The sequence below is a fragment of the Diplotaxodon limnothrissa genome, linkage group LG4, assembly GCF_057381915.1.
Source record: "Diplotaxodon limnothrissa isolate DT_005_m linkage group LG4, D_limnothrissa_male_GT1.1, whole genome shotgun sequence".
In the NCBI taxonomy this organism is placed as follows: domain Eukaryota; kingdom Metazoa; phylum Chordata; class Actinopteri; order Cichliformes; family Cichlidae; genus Diplotaxodon; species Diplotaxodon limnothrissa.
In genome coordinates, this window is record NC_140599.1 from 14558952 (window position 1) to 14577968 (window position 19017).

The following is a 19017-nucleotide window of genomic DNA, read 5'->3' on the forward strand; positions in this document are numbered from 1 at the left end:
AAACAATCAGTAAACTTCCGTGTGCATTTTCCCCCGTCAGACTATTACCACAAACATCTGAGGGTGTAGGTGATCATTTTAGTCAAAGGGAGTAGATGAGTCATTGTGTTTGTGATATTCTTCGCCTAGGCTGTGAAATATGGCAGGATATGAATTTCAAAGTAATCATCTTTGTCATAATAGAGTCAAGGATGCTTTTTATGGCCCTTGATCATAATTAGAGTATCAAATGGTAGAGACACACCAACTTTTACACCCACGGTGAAAACAACTAAAACACCCACGCAGGAAAACAGAAAAACTTGTCTTGGAGTAATGGCTGACTTTGGTTTCATCGGAAGTACACAGTCAGTTTTATGTAAAGCACATTTTATTAAGTCTTTCAGTCTCTAAGTACACTCGCCGTGATTTCATTTTCAGTTTTTTAGCACCATCAACAGCTGAAATCATAGTTTTGTTAATGCCAAACCTTTAAAACGGTTGACAACCTGACAGAGGAAAAGGGAAAAAACCTAAACCTAAACTAAACAAATGTCACATCTTTTGTGGTACTTTGCAAGAAATAAAAAACAGAGTGACAGTGCAGTTGCACAACCGAGGTGCAGTTTGATCCATATTTTTTGCAGAGACAGTTGGTAAGAACAGCTTGCTCTGTGGTAACGTTATTCTTTGTGCCTGAGGCTGATTAGGAGAAACAGCTTATCTGAACTCCACTTCCCCGTCTCAGGATGTCCCCCGCTGGACCGCACTACCTTTTGTAGGCTGCCAGATCCAGAACCTTTGAATTCCCCCACAGATGCTGCTTCTGGAGTCTCAATGTGGGACCAGCTGTATCTCCATGGGACGGCAAATGTTAGGCAGCGAGGACACAGTAAACACCTTTGCAAAATAATGCCATGAAAAATATGTCCCAGTAACCAAAGCCATGCCTGTCATCACTCTAGCAAGGCAGAACAGCAGTGATGGATTTAATAAGCCTATTGTATATTCAGTGCAGTCCAAAGGTCTGTGGCCAGTAGCAAATAATCTTTGTCGTTTTAGTTCTTAACTTAATTGACAAACTGGCAAATGACAAAATGAGCTTAATAATTTGAGCAATGGCTTAAGTGTCTAATGAAATATACATGTGTTTGAGAAAGTTTTGGTCTGCAGAGTACACTCGTTGCCCCAGCACAATGTGACAGTGTTCCAGAGAGCTTCTTGTAATGTCTGGAGTGTTTGGCTTTATGCCCCACAAATCTTTAATAATGGTAGAGGTTAGTGGCTGATGATGGCATGGTCACTTATCACCTTCCTGAGTCTGATTTAGATACAACTTATCTGTTATCTACAAAGCCTTTTAGAGAAAGCTTCAGTCTAGTCATGATCTGACACTTGAGGAGTCCCTCTTCACTTAGAATGACAATTTGACTTATGATAGTTTCACTTTGCTTTCATGCCATGTTTTATGTTATAACAGCACTACTTAGTGAGAAATGTTCTGCTGGAAACCAGAGGCACAGTTTAGAGATGATGAGCAATCTATTCAATCTGATTCATTTGAACAAGGCTTTGAAGAGCTACTCAGAGCTACGCTGTGCTCCAATGGAAGGGCTCAGCTCTAGGAAATCCAACCCTTTCTTCAAAGGGGTAAAGATTTTGGGTTTTTTTTCACAGATTTTTAAAGCTGCTAGATGTGGACATCCTACCACACAGTCAGAATTCCCCTCTGCTCAGCTTTTTATTATTGGCCATGAGTTTATAATCATAATTCTCTTTTTGTTTCTATTACCTTAACTCTCATTAACACACACACACACACACACACACACACACACACACACACACACACACACACACACACATTTATATATATATATATATAGTTTCACCTGTAGATTAGAGAACTAATCATGACCCCTCTTGTCTTTCTGACCCAATGAAAGGATCGTGACCTAAATCAACAATACTGGGAAATGAGACACTTTTTTTTTGCAAATAAACATACCAATATGTGCAACCTGTTTGATCAAAATAACACATTTAATTCTATAAATATAATTACTGCTATTACTGTGCTGTATGTTACTATATGTTAATAATTATTGCTATCCATGAATTTTTCAATTTAGTTTTAAAAAAGAAGAAAAACAAGTAAAGCCCATTGTTTTTATTATTGTCTTTATTATTTTTCTATTAAGATGACAAATGCCAGCAACTTACATGCATTTCTGAACAGAATTCGTTTTAGTCGTTTAAATATTTTGTTTCATTAATTTCTGACTTCAAATTTAGATTAAAAATGTGAAGTTTGTCATTTTTCTAATAAACAACAATATAAACAAACTAATAAACAACAATACACATTATTTTTGTTTAACAAACTTTTGACATATTTTTAAAAACATTTTCCGTGTTTATCATGTCGTCTGGTAAGGTACAACAACAACAGCTTTAAAAAGCTTTGTATATATGCCCTCCTACGTTTGTGTCCGAGTCCAGAAAGGCGGTAGAAAATATTCAATAATGTTAGACAGATAAAAAAAAAAAATCACGAATTTACAGTCTTTTGTTCATTTCGTGTTTGTCAGTGTCGGATGAAATTTTGCTTGAAAATGTGCGACCAAAACGACTTTTTTTTTTTTTCAAACATCACGTTGATTTCCTGTTTGGCCGAAAGGGGGCGGAGTCAAAAGTCTGCCGTAAGGTCAAAGTGACGGGTAGGAAATGTTTTTCTTTTGCGGTTTTCATTGTAGGAAAGTAGGCGAGAGGCTCGCTTTCTTCTCTCAGCTGACGACATGGACCCTCATATAGTTGGACAGCTACAGTAAGCCAACCTGCCGGCACGGAAAGAAAACATTTCTGTAAGTCAAAGTGTCTTTCTTTCCGCTATAGAAACCGCTTGACACTGTGTTTGCTTATGTGTCATTACATTGTAACAAACTTTGAACTTTGACATTTTCTCTATGGATCAAAACATCCCAACTGGTTCCAAAAAAACTTTCTGAAATTCTCCTTCTGCAGCACACAGCTTATATTTCAACCCTAATTATGGTCATGTGAATGTCACTGTCCTCTCTTTCTCCCCTCATTGACCTTTACTCAGCTCATGTTATGTAGACTTTTTTTAAGAAGAAGAAGACGTGCCCTTTCCACTAATCTATACTGACAGCTGCCGTGTCATATCTCTGTGGCAGTTTAACAGAGTTTGCTGCTGACTGAGCTTCAGCCATGGTGCAGGAGTACCAGTCCCCTGTTCGGGTCTACAAGCACCCGTTTGAGTTGATAATGGCGGTAAGTGACGTGCTTATATTGAGGAATCTTTTAAATTCACAGATTGTGTGCGTATGTATATATGCAGCCTTCCAGCTCACAGCATTGAATATGAGCTTCATATTTGCAAAATATCCTTTATACACAAACTAGGGATCAAAGTTTGGCAATCTGCTTTTCACTCTAGGGCACTGACCTTTTGCAATCCAAATGCTGTTCAGCTTTTCCTCTCATGAAAATAAATAAATTTTAGATTTCAAAAGTTTTCCAGCTCATTCCATGGTTAGGTGGCAATGTAAAAGAGACCAGACACTTTCAGAAAATAGTCAGTAGCCTTGTCTGCCTCAGATAGTCATTTGTCTCATTTTTGATATTTGCTTACTTGCAGTCTGTACTGCATGTTTATTGACTTTACTGGAATGCTGCATATTTTTTCTTTCCTGCTCGTGCTGCTTTAAATACAATAACTTGAAGGGTGCTTTTCTTTCTTTTTGCATGAAAACACACAGCACAATAAAGACTCCTTTTTTCAAAACCAGACTTGCCATTTAGTGTTTGGCAACTGGCCTTGATGTTGAATGGTTATGCAAAAACCAGGGGTAGGCAACCTTTTTGATGACAAGTGCCATCTAAAAAAGTGCCATATCAACCGTTGCATTAACAATACGATAACTTGCTTCAGTTCCAGTACCAGATGTTTTGCAGCTGTAAAAACTTTTAGAGTACTTGCTTGCTTCTCATATCTTGACACAGCACGTGTAATTGATTCAACTTTCTCTGCCTCATCCTTGAAGGTTTTTTGATGTTTCGTCTCAAATTGTCGTTTAACACTGGAAGTCCGGCAAACAACACTCTCGAGGCAAAGGGCACATACAGCACAATCTTTCTGTTGCACAAAGTCTTCCGTCCAAATTGTCATAAAAGACCATTAGCTGTATTGTCATTAGCTCTGTGTGAGCTAATTTGTGATGTGCATTGGTGGCCCAGCCTTAGATATTTATTTTAAATACACCTTCTCAGATTATTTCACTGCATGCCGTGCCACCACTTAACCCTTCACCACGTGCCAAGGGTTGCCGACCCCTGATATAGACACTCAATCAATCAAAATTTATTTATATAGCACATATTAAAACAACAGTGTTGACCATAGTGCTTCACAGTCAGCCACTTCACTTGGTACGTCAGTTTAACTGCTCGTTTGGCGCAAATATCAAAAACGGACAAATTTCGGTCAATCTCGTTATTTCTTATCTATACAGAGTCTGGCAAATGCAAAGGTTGTGGGGTTTAATCAAGAATATATCAGAATGAGAAAGTCATTTAAGTAACCTTGAACGTGGCATCGTTCTTGTTCGGGGTATTTTGTAAACTGCTGATCTATTGTGATTTTTGTTTTTGCATTAGAATTACATTTCTTAGACTTTTTGTCTTATTTATGTCAGAAATCAGAGGAGAATAACCAGACTGCTTTGAGCTGAAAGGATCCACTCCTTACAGCCAAAGTCAACCCAGTATCACAGCAAAACGTGTAATAAACACGCCGGTACACCCTGTCCACTTCTAACTTTGGAGAGGGAAAAAAGATAATGGTTGCATTACCGACAGGGGAAGATAGTATATTTAAAGCCAAGAAGTCAGTAGTAAGCAAAAACACATGAAGTACATTCAAGGGTCCTTAATAACCAGAAACGATTAAGCTAGGTGGCTAGTATATATTTACATGTAAATGTCTTAATGATGTCAGTTTAAATGCTTCCTCCCATGATTATTTTCATGTTGGCTTGAAATAAAGTATCTCCCTCTGCTGTTACTGCAAGTGCTACGTGTGTATATTTCATTTGTAAAGGCAAAGTGTGAAATGGTCTTTTACATAACGCTGTGATACTGGGCTGCCAACGTAAGCAGAGTGCACAGCACAGATGGAGAAGAAGCGCACCGAGCGCTGCTCCAAATAGCCAAAAACAGGAAACTGAAGCTCACCAATATTTGACAACAGAAGATTGGAAAACATTGCCTGGTCTGATAAGTCTTGAGTTCTTCTGCAACATTCAGATGGTGAGGTCAGAATTTGCTGTAAACAGCTTGAAATCATGGATCCATTCTGCCTTGTATCAGCGGTTCAGGCTGCTGGTGGTGTAATGATTGTGGGATATTTCCATGACACGCTTTGACCCCTTTAGTACCAGCTGAATATTGTCTAAACACCACAGCCGACCTGAGTATTGTTGCTGACCATGTCCAAAGCTGTATGACCACAGTTCACTGTACTCAACTGGCCGCCTCAGGTACCAGATCTCAGTCCAATAGATTGCACCTTTGGGAAATTCACCACAAAGATGTGAAATCAGCAAATCTTCAGCAACTGTGTAATGGTGTCATGTCCATATGGACCAAAATCTCAGAGGAATGTTTCCAGCGTCTCAGAAATAATGTTAGTTCTGAATGCAAAAGAGCGTCCAACCCAGTGCTAGTGAGGTGTAACTAATGAAGTGGCTGGTGAGTGTGTATTTGAGGTGTCTGTAAGTCATTCAGCGTGGTTGTTGTTTTCTTATCATGTGCTGCCTGGGCAGAGGTCGGGAGTTCTCGAGTTGTTTTGTAGGATGGTTTTTTAGAACAGCTGTAAGTTATGTAAGTGCCTCGCTGACCAGTTCTCTTATCCTTTAGAAAGCAAACAAAATGCAACGCTAAGAAAAAGAGAGTTTGTCAGCAGAAAACTTTGCAGCTATATTTATATAACTCACTTTCCATTATTCCAACAGTATTCAATAGTTACACAGGGGGAAAAATCCATTAAAATTCCATGCTATAAGCTGGCTTTTCTTTAAATGGAATATTTTTTGTTATGATACCGATGCATTGCTTTCCCATCACTGCAAATTGCAGTTTTGGGCTAAAACCATAAGCACAAGAACACCAGGCAAAGCAAAAGTAGGACAAAAGAAAAATAAATACGGATTCCCGTGAGGGGCACCGTCACCTGTGCGGTCTGCTCTTGGTGTTTTCTCTTAAGTTACACATTAAGCCAAAGTGTTGCACAACATCCTTGATGAAGGGTTGTAGAGACTGCGATGCTGCAGCGGTTACAGTTTGCCGTGCAGCTGCTATACAGAGTTAACACAATAGACAGTGTGGATAACACCTACACCAAAGCCATTTGATGCTTCCCCATGGAACATTTGCAGGTCTGAAATTCTTCCTGCGTCACTGCAGGTTATTGAAAAGACTCTCAAAATAAGCCCTTTGTGAAAGCTAAATAACAGCTCCTTTAAGAAGAGAAAGAAGCCTGCGACAGCTTAAAGAGGAGAATCCAAATGAACAGCTAACATCCTCTTCTGCTCCCATTTACCTCAGAGCTTCTCATTAGCTCCCTCAATGCTACTGACAGCTGTTGTTCAGGCTAACAGTGCTAATCAGTGTCCTGGATATTACTGAATGTTTAACCTTGACACCATTGTTGTTCCTGTCATGACATTTCTTAATGACTCTCCGGGGCCTTTATGTAACAGAGCTAGGTGCCTGTAAACGCACGACACTTGTAGAAATGCATTTGATCAATATCGGCAGAAGAGTAAAACATGATTTGAATGAGCTGAAAAGTGCTGTCTGTCTGACGTTTGGCTTACACAAAGTCCTCAAGGCTTGCTTTGCCTAAAACACTAGAAACCCATGTTCTCCCCCCCCCCCCCCCCCCCTTTTATATATATTATTAAATATTTTGTGCCTCCATTATGTGGTTATGCTCATAATGCTGAAGGGGGAATAGGCAGAACAGAGCTTTCAATTTGTCTGCAATCAGTGAAACATACTGTTTTTGTTAGTTTGCCTGTTGCACAGCGCCAGTCATTGCTGCTTAATTAGCACAGAAACATTTCCCAATAATTTTCTTAGTGAATAATTTCATCCTGTTGATTGGATTGTTCATACGCTGTGCTGTATTGATGCGTGCAGGATGTGCGAGGTTGTCTGTGTGTGTGTGATTTTGAGAGTTTAGCTTTTTAAACTTTTAAAATCTTAAGTCTTGGCTGACTTAGTGATTTTACTGCTTAACGCAGTTCCTCAAGACATTGACGGCACTTTTCTATCCCATGGTAAAATGCTTATCCCTCTATCCGCGCCATTACACAGGCAGCTGTCCGTATCATAAAGGTCTAGTTCATCCCCTGCTTTTGCTTAGTTGTCAATAGTTTGCTATCAGAAGCTGCACTGCCCCTTGTTAAGTAACATCTTTTACTGCAGATCTTGAAACGCCTGCCTGGCAGCTCAGTAAATGCATACAGGTAGCCCTGGTGATAGTGGCGAGGGCAGATGGTCACATGCTTTGGTCTTTAAAACACGTGGCAATTACTGCTTGTAAATGCTGCAGGCTGTTGGTGTCTGCAAAACACAACATTTTAATAGGCATTTACATAAACTAAAGTTGCTAACTACAGAAAAAAGCACCCTAACCTGACACAGTAGTTCAGTGCTATAAATCTATTCAGTCAGCCTTTGTGATTATAGTTTTCTATAAGCAGCTTTCCCTTCCTAACAGTGAGCTACCTCACTGAGGCAGAGCTCCCAGTGGAACAAACTGAATGGACCCAGGCAAGCCATTAATACAGACAACATAATAATAAACCCAATCAATCAATTTTTCTATATAAATGTCTTTCAGGCCTACGTGAGACGGTTCCCAAAGTGTCCATTGATTCCAATGTTTGTGGACAGCGAGATCATAAGTGAGAGCCAAAGTGATGATGGATGCGTGCTGGTGACTGAGAGGCGCTGTACGATCGACATCGAAGCCCCACGACTTCTCAAACGGGTACTTCCACTCTGACCTTATAGGGGATGAGGGCGGTAAAGCAAAGGAATTGGTTACTATGATGTGATCTTTCTTTTGTGAAGTACAAAAACCAGATGCTCTTTATTTAGTGAAATACTTGTAAATGATGCATTTCAGCCTTGCACATGTTATTGGAGGATAAAAGATGTGACTTTTTGCAGTAACTGTAAATGTAGCATGTTTTGTTTCTTCTGCATGTAGATCGCCGGCGTGGATTATCTGTACTTCATCCAAAAAAACTCTCTGAACCGCAGAGACAGGACGCTCCATATTGAGGTTCACAATGAGACTTTTTCTAACAGAGTCATTGTCCGTGAGAGGTGCAGCTACACGGTGAGTCTGAGAGTCAAACGTGGTAATCAGGTGCTTAGAATGTGGCAGCGTGTAGGAGGTTTATTTCTTTGTTTTTATATAAACTTTTACAACGCCTAGTGCTTGCCGGATGGTACAGAGTCCCTGCTAAAGGCAATGCAATATGTGGTGCATGAATTATTCATCTTAGGTGATCCTCCCATAGTGTGCTCAAGGCACTAAAGAGCTAGTGTCACCAGGTGTCTTTAAAGCTGCTGTTGTCTCAGTCAGAGTTACTATAATACTGCTCTCCCTGTTAAAAGATGCTTCGCACAACTTTTTGATGTCTGCTCTGTATCATGTGGCAGTCTGCACAGAAGAAAGTAAGAATTTTGTATGACAGTAATTTTGCAATTACTGAACCAGCCACTTCATTAGGTATACCTTGCTACAGCTGCCTTCTCATCTTCTTTAACTCTTCGTGGCACAAATTCAATCAATTTTGGTTCATGTTAACATAATAGCATCACATAGTTGCATAGGTGCTCAATTGGATTGAGATCTGCCGATTGTGGAAACCGTTTGAGTTCGGTGAACTCATTGTGATGTTCAAGAAACCAGTTTGGCATGATCTGAGCTTTCTGAAATGATGTGTTACGCTGTAGTCATAAAGAGATGGACAACAGCAATAATCCAACCCATCTGGCACCAATTTTCTTCCTCATTCAGACGCTCAGTTTTCAGCTTTAGTAGATTGTGTTGACCATGTCTGCATGCCTGTATGCACTGAGTCAATAGCTTCAATGCTAACATGTTAAATGTAATGGACACTATTGCTCCCATTAAGGTGAAGGTTATCTCTGGAAGGAAAAAGTCTCCATGGAGAAACTCCACACTGGTGAAAAATGAAAAAAGAGAGTGTAGGAAAGCTGAGCGCAGATGGAGAAAAACAAACCTCCAGGTTCATTATGACATCTATAAAGAGAAACTTCACAATTATAATTTACAACTGAGGAATGCAAGGAGGTCCTACTTCTCTGACATCATCACTAAAACCAGCCATAATGCTCGGGTCTTATTTTCTACAGTTGACAGGCTAACAAACCCTCCTGTGTCAGTGGCAGCTGAACTTCATTCGACCATGGCCTGCAATGACTTTGCCAAATTCTTCACTGAAAAAATCCAAAAAATTAGACAAGCAATTGGTACATCAACAGCAGATCCAGGATATGTACTGTGTCCACCAAAAAACTGTTTAAACACCATGAAACAGTTTCAACCTATTAACAGCAAAGACCTGGAGGACATCTTAGGTCAACTGAACTCCTCCTCCTGCTGTTTAGATGTCCTGCCAACAAGTTTTTTCAAAAAGGTCTCAAAGACTTTAGAGTCAGACCTGTTACAGATCGTCAACTTTTCTTTATTATCAGGTGTGTTTCCAGAATCACTAAAAACTGCTGTAATCAAACCTATACTGAAAAAGGACAATCTTGACAAGACACAAATGAACAACTACAGGCCGATCTCAAATCTCCCGTTTTTAAGTAAGATCATTGAAAAAGCAGTTTCCCAACAGCTCAGTTACTTCTTAAAACAGAATAATTGCTACGATGCCTTCCAGTCAGGTTTTAGACAGAACCACAGCACTGAAACCGCTCTGACCAAAGTGTTTAATGACATATGTCTGAATACAGACAGTGGAAAAATGTCAGTCCTAGTTTTACTGGATCTCAGTGCAGCATTTGATACAGTTGACCACAACATATTACTCAAACGACTGGAGAACTGGGCAGGTCTTTCAGGAACTGTACTAAACTGGTTCAAAACATACGTAGAAAACAGGAAATACTTTGTATCAATAGGTAACTTCACATCTGAGCAGACAAGTATCACATGTGGAGTTCCCCAAGGTTCCATCTTGGGACCCCTTCTGTTTAACATCTACATGCTCCCACTGGCACAGATTATAAACAACAACAAAATAAACTATCACAGCTATGCAGATGACACATAAATATATATCACAATGTCACCAGGAGACCGAGGCCCTGTACAGGCTCTTGGTAAATGCATTGAGGAAATCAATGACTGGTTGTGCCACAATTTTCTCCAGCTAAACAAAAACAAAACTGAGGTAATAGTCTTTGGCGCCAAAGAAAAACGATTACAGGTCACCAGAGAACTTCAATCTATACATCTAAAAACCACAAACCAGGCGAGAAATTTGGGTGTAGTGATGGATGCAGACCTAAACTTAGAAAAACACATTAAGACAATAACAAAGTCAGCTTACTATCACCTCAAGAATATATCAAGGATAAAAGATCTGATGTCTCAACAGGACCTGGAAAAACTAGTCCATGCATTCATCTTTAGTAGGCTTGATTACTGTAACAGCATCTTTACAGGTCTACCTAAAAAATCAGTCAGACAACTACAGCTCATTCAGAACTCTGCTGCTCGAGTCCTCACTAAGACCAAAAAAGTGGACCACATCAGTCCAGCTCTGAGGTCCTTACACTGGCTGCCTGTCCGTCAGAGGATAGACTTTAAAGTTCTGATGCTGGCCTATAAAGCTCTGAATGGTTTAGGACCAAAATACATCAATGACCTCCTGACCCAGTATGAACCTTCCAGATCCCTCAGGTCATCTGGATCCGGTCTTTTATCAGTTCCCAGAGTCAGAACCAGACACGGAGAAGCTGCATTCAGCTTTTATGCTCCTTATATCTGGAACAAACTCCCAGAAAGCCTCAGATCAGCTGAAACACTCAGTTTATTTAAATCCAGGTTGAAGACTCACCTGTTCTCAGCTGCATTTGAATAAAGCACCAAATCCACACTTTAAGCTTAAATTTCAAAACTTACATTAACTACTGATTTTATCTACTGTTCTGATTTTATCTGTTTTGATTTTATATACTGTTTTGTTTGTTTGTTTGTTTGTTTGTTTGTTTGTTTGTTAATTAGTTAGTTAGGTTATTTGCTTGTTTTAATCAATTTTAAATCATGCTTTTTATTTGTTTCTAATGTCTCTGTAAAGCACTTTGAATCACCTTGTTGTTGAATTGTGCTATACAAATAAACTTGCCTTGCCTTGCCTTGCCTTGCTACTAAGTGATTAGCTGATTAGATATTTACAATAACAAGCAGTTGAAAAGGCGTACCTAATGAAGTGGCTTGTGAGTGTATGTGCAGTACCTGGCACCAGAACCTACCATTTACTTAAAAGGCAGTTAAAATTGTGATGACGAGATATGTAACCATGTATGCACTGATGTAATATTTTGTATTAAACCTCAGCTTGTGCTTTGTTTACATAACAAAGAGTTTGGTTGAACAGTTTGGTTCAAGTTCAAATTCATATGCGTGTCCTCTTCCACAGGTTCATCCAGAGAATGAGAGCTGGACTTGCTTCGAACAGTCGGCTAGTCTGGATATTAAGTCCTTTTTTGGTTTTGAAAGCACCGCAGAGAAGATAGCGATGAAGCAATATGCTAGTAGCATTAAAAAGGTTTGCATATTTTACTTCATTTGCCTTCACGTCTTGGTCCAGATGCTTCCCTAACTGTCAAAATTAATTCAGTCTTTCATTTCCTTCAACTGATGAAGGGTAAAGAAATTATTGAGTACTACCTCAGAGAGCTGGAGAAAGAAGGAGTCACTTATATACCTCGTTGGACCTCCACTGTTGACTCTGGGACAGTCACTTGGAGGCACCAGCTGCTGCCCCCCTCTGCTGCCAGAGCCATCCCAGTGAACAGTGCCAAGGACGGGCTGCACTGTAAAGACTCATCATGTTCTGCAGAGCTAGTGACCGGTTCGCCTGATGGTCAGTGTGTGCTCGCTAATCCCAGCAAAGGTTTAATATAAATGTCAAAAGATAACAATACATAGAGTGAATTTACCAACTGAGATATTAAAAGTGTGGGAAATAGATCAGTGGGTGATTTATACAGCAGTGCAGGAATCCTCCTATAACTGCACTGCCAAAAAACCTCAAACAAACAGAAGCAACATTTTAAGTGTTTGATAAAAACCTGCAAAACTCACCGTGTCTAATTATTTTCAAAAACGCTGAAATTGCACCATAGTCTTCAGTCTGTTGGATGCAATATTGTGTAACATTATGCTGTTATTGTGTTTTGGCCTGTAGACAAGTTGGATGCTGACTACATCAGACGTTACCTAGGTGATTTAACGCCTCTGCAGGAGAGCTGTCTTATTCGGTTGCGTCAATGGCTGCAGGAAACCCACAAGGGCAAGGTCACAAATAAACAAACACAGTTTCTTTCATTAGTGAACAGTTGATGCTGCGATATACAGTATGCCTTTATTTCTAAGACACTCACGCAACCTGTTATTTCCCTCTTGCTTCCACTCTTACTCTAGCTCAGTTTTGATGCTCAGAGACATACAGTGCTGTGAAAAAGTATTTGCACCCTTCTTGTTTTCTTAGTTTTTTGCATATTTATCATGTTTATCAGATCATCCAGCAAATTTTAATATAGGTTTAATACAGGTAACCCCAGTAAATACAAAAGGCATTTTTTAAATTATTGTTTTATTTATTTAAGGAAAAAAGGTCATTCAAACCTCCCTGGCCCCGTGCAAAAAAGTCATTGCCATCGTCTGCAAAGGGTTACAAAGCCAATTCTAAGGATTTAGGACTCCAGTCAACCACAATGAAAGCCATTATCCACAAATGGAGAAAATTTGGAACAGTAGTGAACCTTCCCAGGAGCAGATGACCTGCCAAAATTTCACCAAGAGTGCATCAACAACTCTTCCATGAGATCGCAAAAGAACCCAGAACAACATCTTAAGACCTCCGGGCCTCACTTATCTCAAATAAGCTCAAAGTTCATGGTTCAACAATAAGAAAGAGACAAACGATGAACATTATGGAAGGTTTGAGTCCCTTTGCATCGGCATAAAACTAACACAGCATTTAATAATTAGAATATGAAACCAAGAGTCAGACATGGTGGTGGTAGTGTAATGGTCTGGGGCTCCTTTGCTGTTTCAGGACCTTTTTGCAAACGAAGCAAACCAGTTATTCAGTTTAGGGCGCAATTTCTTTTTCACTGCACTACATGCAATTTGCAAAGATTTTCACCAGCAGAGTATTAAAAAATGCTTTGGATTCATCAGCATCTTTAACGATGCACCTCTCATGTACAGATTCCAAAGGATCAGCATGTGCTACGCTTCCTCAGGGCCAGAGATTTCAACCTCGACAAGGCCAGGGAGTTCCTCTGCCAGTCACTGACCTGGAGGAGACAGCATCAGGTGGATTTCCTGTTAGACACATGGAAGCGCCCTCAACTGCTCCAGGATTATTACTCTGGAGGCTGGCACCACCACGACAAAGGTACTGAGTGAGCGATGCTGGTTGATATTGCCATTATTGTGAGGCTTTTTTACTCCAGGCAGAGGGAAATTTTATCAGCTAATCTTAAAAGCCACAGGGATTTAAGCTTTTGTGTTTATATAGTTCTCAAACAGCCTGTTAATTATTGACTGCAAAGTCTGAACACCATATGTCTTCACTCCCATGTTTGGAAAAGGTTTCATTGCTTTTAACAGCTCAGCTGATCCAACTGATCACAGTTAAGACTTGAACACAGGATGTTCCCCTTGAGTGTTTACATGCTAAACCGATACCCTTTCTAGAGCGGTAAACACCAGCTTTGTTTACAGGTGGAAGTGTGCAGTGCAGTTTGTGATTGTTCACTGTGTTTCCTTCTCATTCAGATGGCCGTCCTCTGTACATTTTGCGTCTGGGTCAAATGGACACTAAAGGTTTAGTACGAGCCTTGGGTGAGGAGGCGCTGCTGAGACAGGTGACATAATTTATGACTTAATTTACATGGAAACAAAGCAAAAAGTGAAGATATTCTAAATGAAGTTGGCACTTAACTGTGACAATGTTGCAGGTGCTTTCCATTAATGAGGAGGGACTGAGGCGCTGTGAGGAAAACACCAGAGTTTTTGGACAACCTATTAGGTGCCTAAATCGTATTTAGTTTAATCCTGCTCGTGTCCCATTGGTTAATGAGAAATCAGCAGTGCACTTTAACCAAAACAATGCGATGTCTGTTTTTATGTGTCGCTAGTTCTTGGACTTGCCTGGTGGATCTGGACGGTCTAAACATGCGTCATCTGTGGCGACCTGGCATTAAGGCGCTGTTGAGAATCATCGAAATTGTTGAGGCCAATTACCCTGAAACTTTGGGTCGCCTGCTCATACTGCGGGCACCGAGAGTTTTCCCTGTGCTGTGGACCCTGGTGAGAATAAACTGACTGCATCACCTGAATATGGAAGAATTCATAAAGCTGTAGAATACAGATGCAGAGATTATAAATAGCTAAGTGCAGTCCAGCCATGCTGGAAAAATGAGCAACTAATAAACAAAGAAAAATCTATTTATGGACCAGGAAAGATGACTGTAAAACTAAAACCCATAGGGGCACATTTAATCTTTGCTGTATGCAGTAGCATGGGTGGCAGGATTGTAAGAAATTACAGAAAGAGAATGAGCTACTGGGACGATGATGTCAATATAAAATACTATGGATGCTTAGTAACACCATCAACCAGCTAACATGTGCATTTTTCATGCTTGAATTATTCATTGATTATGGATTGGCTTTCACAGTCCATAATAAGTGACTTTGCCCTTTCCTGCATGCTCTCTCGGTCTCACCGCCAGGTCAGCCCCCTTATTGATGAAAACACTCGTAAGAAGTTCCTTGTTTATGCTGGAAACGACTACCAGGGTCCAGGAGGTTTGGTAGACTACATTGACAGAGAAATTATCCCTGACTTCCTGCAAGGAGACTGCATGGTGAGGTTAAGTCTTCAGCTTATTGACCATACCTGTGAAAGTCAGTCTCAGCCCAGCCAGAAATATGCATATCATACCTGCAGTATGTGGTTTCACCAGCATGTACCAGTTTAGCATAGCTACATCTGGGTAGACATTTCTCTACAAATCCAGTGAACATCACCTTGCACTTCAGGCCCTTGACCCTGTGTTGTTTTGTTATGAAGAAATGATATATTGGAGGCCTGTATAGATTTTTGAGCTGCAGGTTGTCAGATAGGACCAGAACATACTGTGCTCACTGGCTAGTGGGTACAGTATCTGCCTCAGCTCAGCTGGCTCAGTTTTCTTTCCTTTTTTTGTTGACATAAAGGAAAAAAATTGCATCTGGGGCACATCACGATGTCCTTACAGGAGGACTCGCGTGTTTGAATTCTGTGACAGTTCAGTCAGTTCTGTGAGCACTCAACAAGTTGTTGCTCATATTTTGATATATATTAGTAAGCGTTCTGCTTTAATCACATTTATTTCTTCTTCTTCAGTGTGACATTCCTGAAGGAGGAATGGTTCCCAAATTTCTGTACAGAACAGCAGAAGAATTAGAGAGTGAAGAAAACCGCCTGTTGACTGATTCCATCTATAAAAGTGCCAGTATCTACAAGGGGGCTCCATACGAGGTGCAGTCTCAACTTTTATGCTTTGCCTCCAGTTTTATGACAATAAGAGTTAACAACAGGGCAAGAAAGGCGACATTTCTTTGCGTTTAATAGAGTTTATGCACTGTGTAATAGTGCCACTTACTGGAACAACTATGCATTGCATGCTTAAAATATATAGCGTGATTAATGAATTGCAGTCTTCAGACCTGTGTTTCTAATCTTCTTACATCTTTCTACAGCTGCTGATAGAGATCACAGAGGCCTCCTCTGTCATCACATGGGACTTTGATGTGTCTAAAGGAGATGTGGCATTTAACATCTACCACTCCAGGAGAGCCCCTCAGCCTCCCAGAAAGGAAACTCATGGTATCGCTTCCCTAGGGGCTGTTAATCCACAGCTTATAGACAAGAGCTGGGTACTAGGCCAGGACTACAGCACGGTGGAGAAAGCCCTCATGTGTAGGGAGGGAGAGAGTGTGCAGGTGAGAGAGGACATAAAAAGCTCTTTTGATCTGTCTTTGTTTAACAGTCTCAGACAACCTTCCTTTGTCCCCGTTCGCCGTCTTAAGTGCTTAATCCTCCGTCACAGCGAACACAAATTGATCCTGCAGATTTCTCTGGTTTGAAACAGGGCTCCCACATAACACGCTGGCCCGGCTTCTACATCCTCCAGTGGCGTTTCCTAAGCTCCGCAGCCTGCGCAGCCTCCAGCATGCCTCGAGTGGATGATGTGCTGGCCTCTCTGCAGGTTTCCTCCCACAAGTGTAAAATCATGTACTACACCGAGGTCCTTGCCTCCTGTGACTTCAGGTCAGTTTGGTATTTTTATTTTTTTGATGCTATACTGAGGCTCTTTTTCACTGCATGGGTCTTATGTAAGACTTTAAATATATATACAGGGACATTTATGCAAACTGTTTGTTCCTTATGCTTGTGCGCAAGCTGCCTTTTATTTGCCGCAGTGATTAGAATAATTGATTAGTATTTGATTGGGTGTAACTACGTCTTCAAGTTAAGATAATGTTGTTTGTCGATTTGTTTTTGTTTGTTTGTTTTTTTAGGGGTTCCATGACCAGTCTCGAGTCTTGTCACAGTGGCTTCTCACAGCTCAGTGGCACCACAACATCCTCTACCATTTCAAGGTAGCGTCTGTTAAGCGGACGTCCAGATGCAGCGATGACCAAAGCTCACTTGTATCCACTGGTGCCTTCAAAGAGAATTTTGTTTTTCAAATATGAGCTGTGTCACTGAAGATTGATTTTTGTTTCTACCGGAGTACATTAATAATGCAAATACCTGATGAAAATGCACTTTCGTCTTATATCCTTGCAATACGACAATGCATAAAATGAAAAAAAGGAGATGACTCACACACAGTAGCGTTTATATATTCTTAGATTAAATTTTAAAAAAGCACACATGAGCTTCTGTCCGTGCTTCTGTTGTCCACAAGGTGTCAGTGCAGTCTGCTGGAGCTGCTCTCAAATCTGCAGCGGCCTTTCCGCTTGGAGTTTAACTCACAGTCTTCATTTGGTTGTCTATGAAATTGAAGGGAGAATTGTTCAGAATTGTAAAACAATAATAATCGATGTCTCTGGAGTGTCTTGCACCAAGTGTTTCGAACAGCACCTGCGCTGGCAAAGCTGTGCTGAAGCAATATCTTTGATTTATCATCGAGATTGTTATTGCTCTTCGAGCAAACGGTGAGGTTTTAGGAATGAGAAGCTGGTATGAAACCTCTTTTTTGAAAATCTGCAGCACACTCCCTAGATTTCATGTAATGTTTTTTGGGCTTGTTAGGCGGAGCTGCTTAGTTTTCTCAGGCAGCTAATTTAAATGCAATAAAGTGCAGCCTCTTGTGATCTGGCACTGGGCCAGGCAGACTACTGATTTACATAAAACTTTAATTTCCATAAACTTATCAGATGCTTCCAGCTAAAGCTTAATTGAATTTTCCTGCGTTATTATTATTATTTCTTTTTTTTGTCTTCTTGGTTGCAAACTCGTGTCATGTTGGTGTTTATCCCGGCACAGTCAGGTACGTGGAGTTTTTTCTTTTTGAGGCTGATTTACCAGCATCCTGACTTCCTGCTGCCATGCCGGTGCTGTTAGACAGAGAAAGTTCACCGACTTAGCCTGAAGCTTGTTTAGTGAATTATTCAGCCTTCTCTAACAACCTCCCAAAACCCACATTTTCCACACACAGAATAACACTTCTGTATCTTGATGTGCCTAATTTTCTCGTAAAAAATGTTTTTGTTAATATAACTGTTATATATTTTAAGGCCAAATTATTTTACTGGCTCACATTGGCTTGAAAATGTCTACATATGTAAAATTTCATAAGCAAATGAAATACTCGATAATGCATAACCTCATAATGTGGCCACCTGTTTGGTTGACCTGACGCCACCTTCTGAGGGTGTCCTGGCTGACCTGAAGCCACAAATCACTCGGCTGATTAATCATTACAGCTCGTCCTGTGTGCTCACATGCTGATGTTTACTAGGTACAGTGTAATGTTAAAAGTGGGCAGGGGGAGGAGATGGGAACATTTCTTCTGCAGATATTTGTTGTAAACTGAATGAATTTTGACTTTATAACATCTGATAAAATGAAGAAAGATTAGAGATGTCCTGAATATCTATTCTAAGTTGTAATTGTAAGAAACCTGAAATGTTTTGAAAGATTTCAAGCTACTCACAAAAAATGGGAATCTCTCTCTGTGCTAGAAGAGATGTCTTAGGATCAAATGTATTGTCCAATATATTATATATTATCTCTCTTCCTCACCAGTTTTGACGAAAGAACTGATAAATGCACCTGCACTTTGACTTCTTATTACTTATTCGCTTGTTGTGCTGCTGAACATCCCAGATAAGTCTCCAGCAAAGTTATCTGGAATTTGCCTCCCCATAGGCACAAATGAAGACTCAATCCCCCTGTTATTTCCCTAAGACATTTCACATTCTCTCTCTAACCTGCCTCATAAGCGGCTGATTGAATGTGCTTTCCCACCACGGCGGAGATTGGACTTGTCTGAAGTAAGAGTCAAATTAAAATCAGTCTGGAATAAGACCGCAACCTAGAAGACTAGAACACTTTATTCTTTGGCGAGCACAGCAGGCAGGCAGGAGGAGGGCTGCATTCATAATAT

The 19017-nt window shown here is 40.3% G+C and overlaps 1 protein-coding gene across 1 annotated transcript; it reads left to right on the forward strand.

Moving 5' to 3' along the window:
- Positions 1–2686: 2686 nt before the first annotated feature.
- Positions 2687–18419, forward strand: sec14l1 (SEC14-like lipid binding 1). Its single transcript, XM_085351508.1, has 16 exons — positions 2687–2843; positions 3177–3273; positions 7910–8059; positions 8282–8413; positions 11757–11885; positions 11984–12203; positions 12528–12637; positions 13556–13745; positions 14129–14217; positions 14311–14381; positions 14491–14662; positions 15088–15222; positions 15744–15878; positions 16100–16342; positions 16492–16670; positions 16922–18419. The coding sequence occupies exons 2-16, from the start codon at positions 3211–3213 to the stop codon at positions 17004–17006; spliced, it is 2103 nt and encodes a 700-aa protein (XP_085207634.1). The 5' UTR covers positions 2687–2843; positions 3177–3210; the 3' UTR covers positions 17007–18419.
- Positions 18420–19017: the final 598 nt, after the last annotated feature.

Bases quoted from the DNA above. Each gene is read 5' to 3' on its own strand.
- sec14l1 (XM_085351508.1), top strand. From the start codon at position 3,211: ATGGTGCAGGAGTACCAGTCCCCTGTTCGGGTCTACAAGCACCCGTTT. The intron at 12,638-13,555 runs GTCACAAATAAA...TCTCATGTACAG, and splicing joins AGGAAACCCACAAGGGCAAG to ATTCCAAAGGATCAGCATGT. The intron at 15,223-15,743 runs GTGAGGTTAAGT...CTTCTTCTTCAG, and splicing joins TCCTGCAAGGAGACTGCATG to TGTGACATTCCTGAAGGAGG.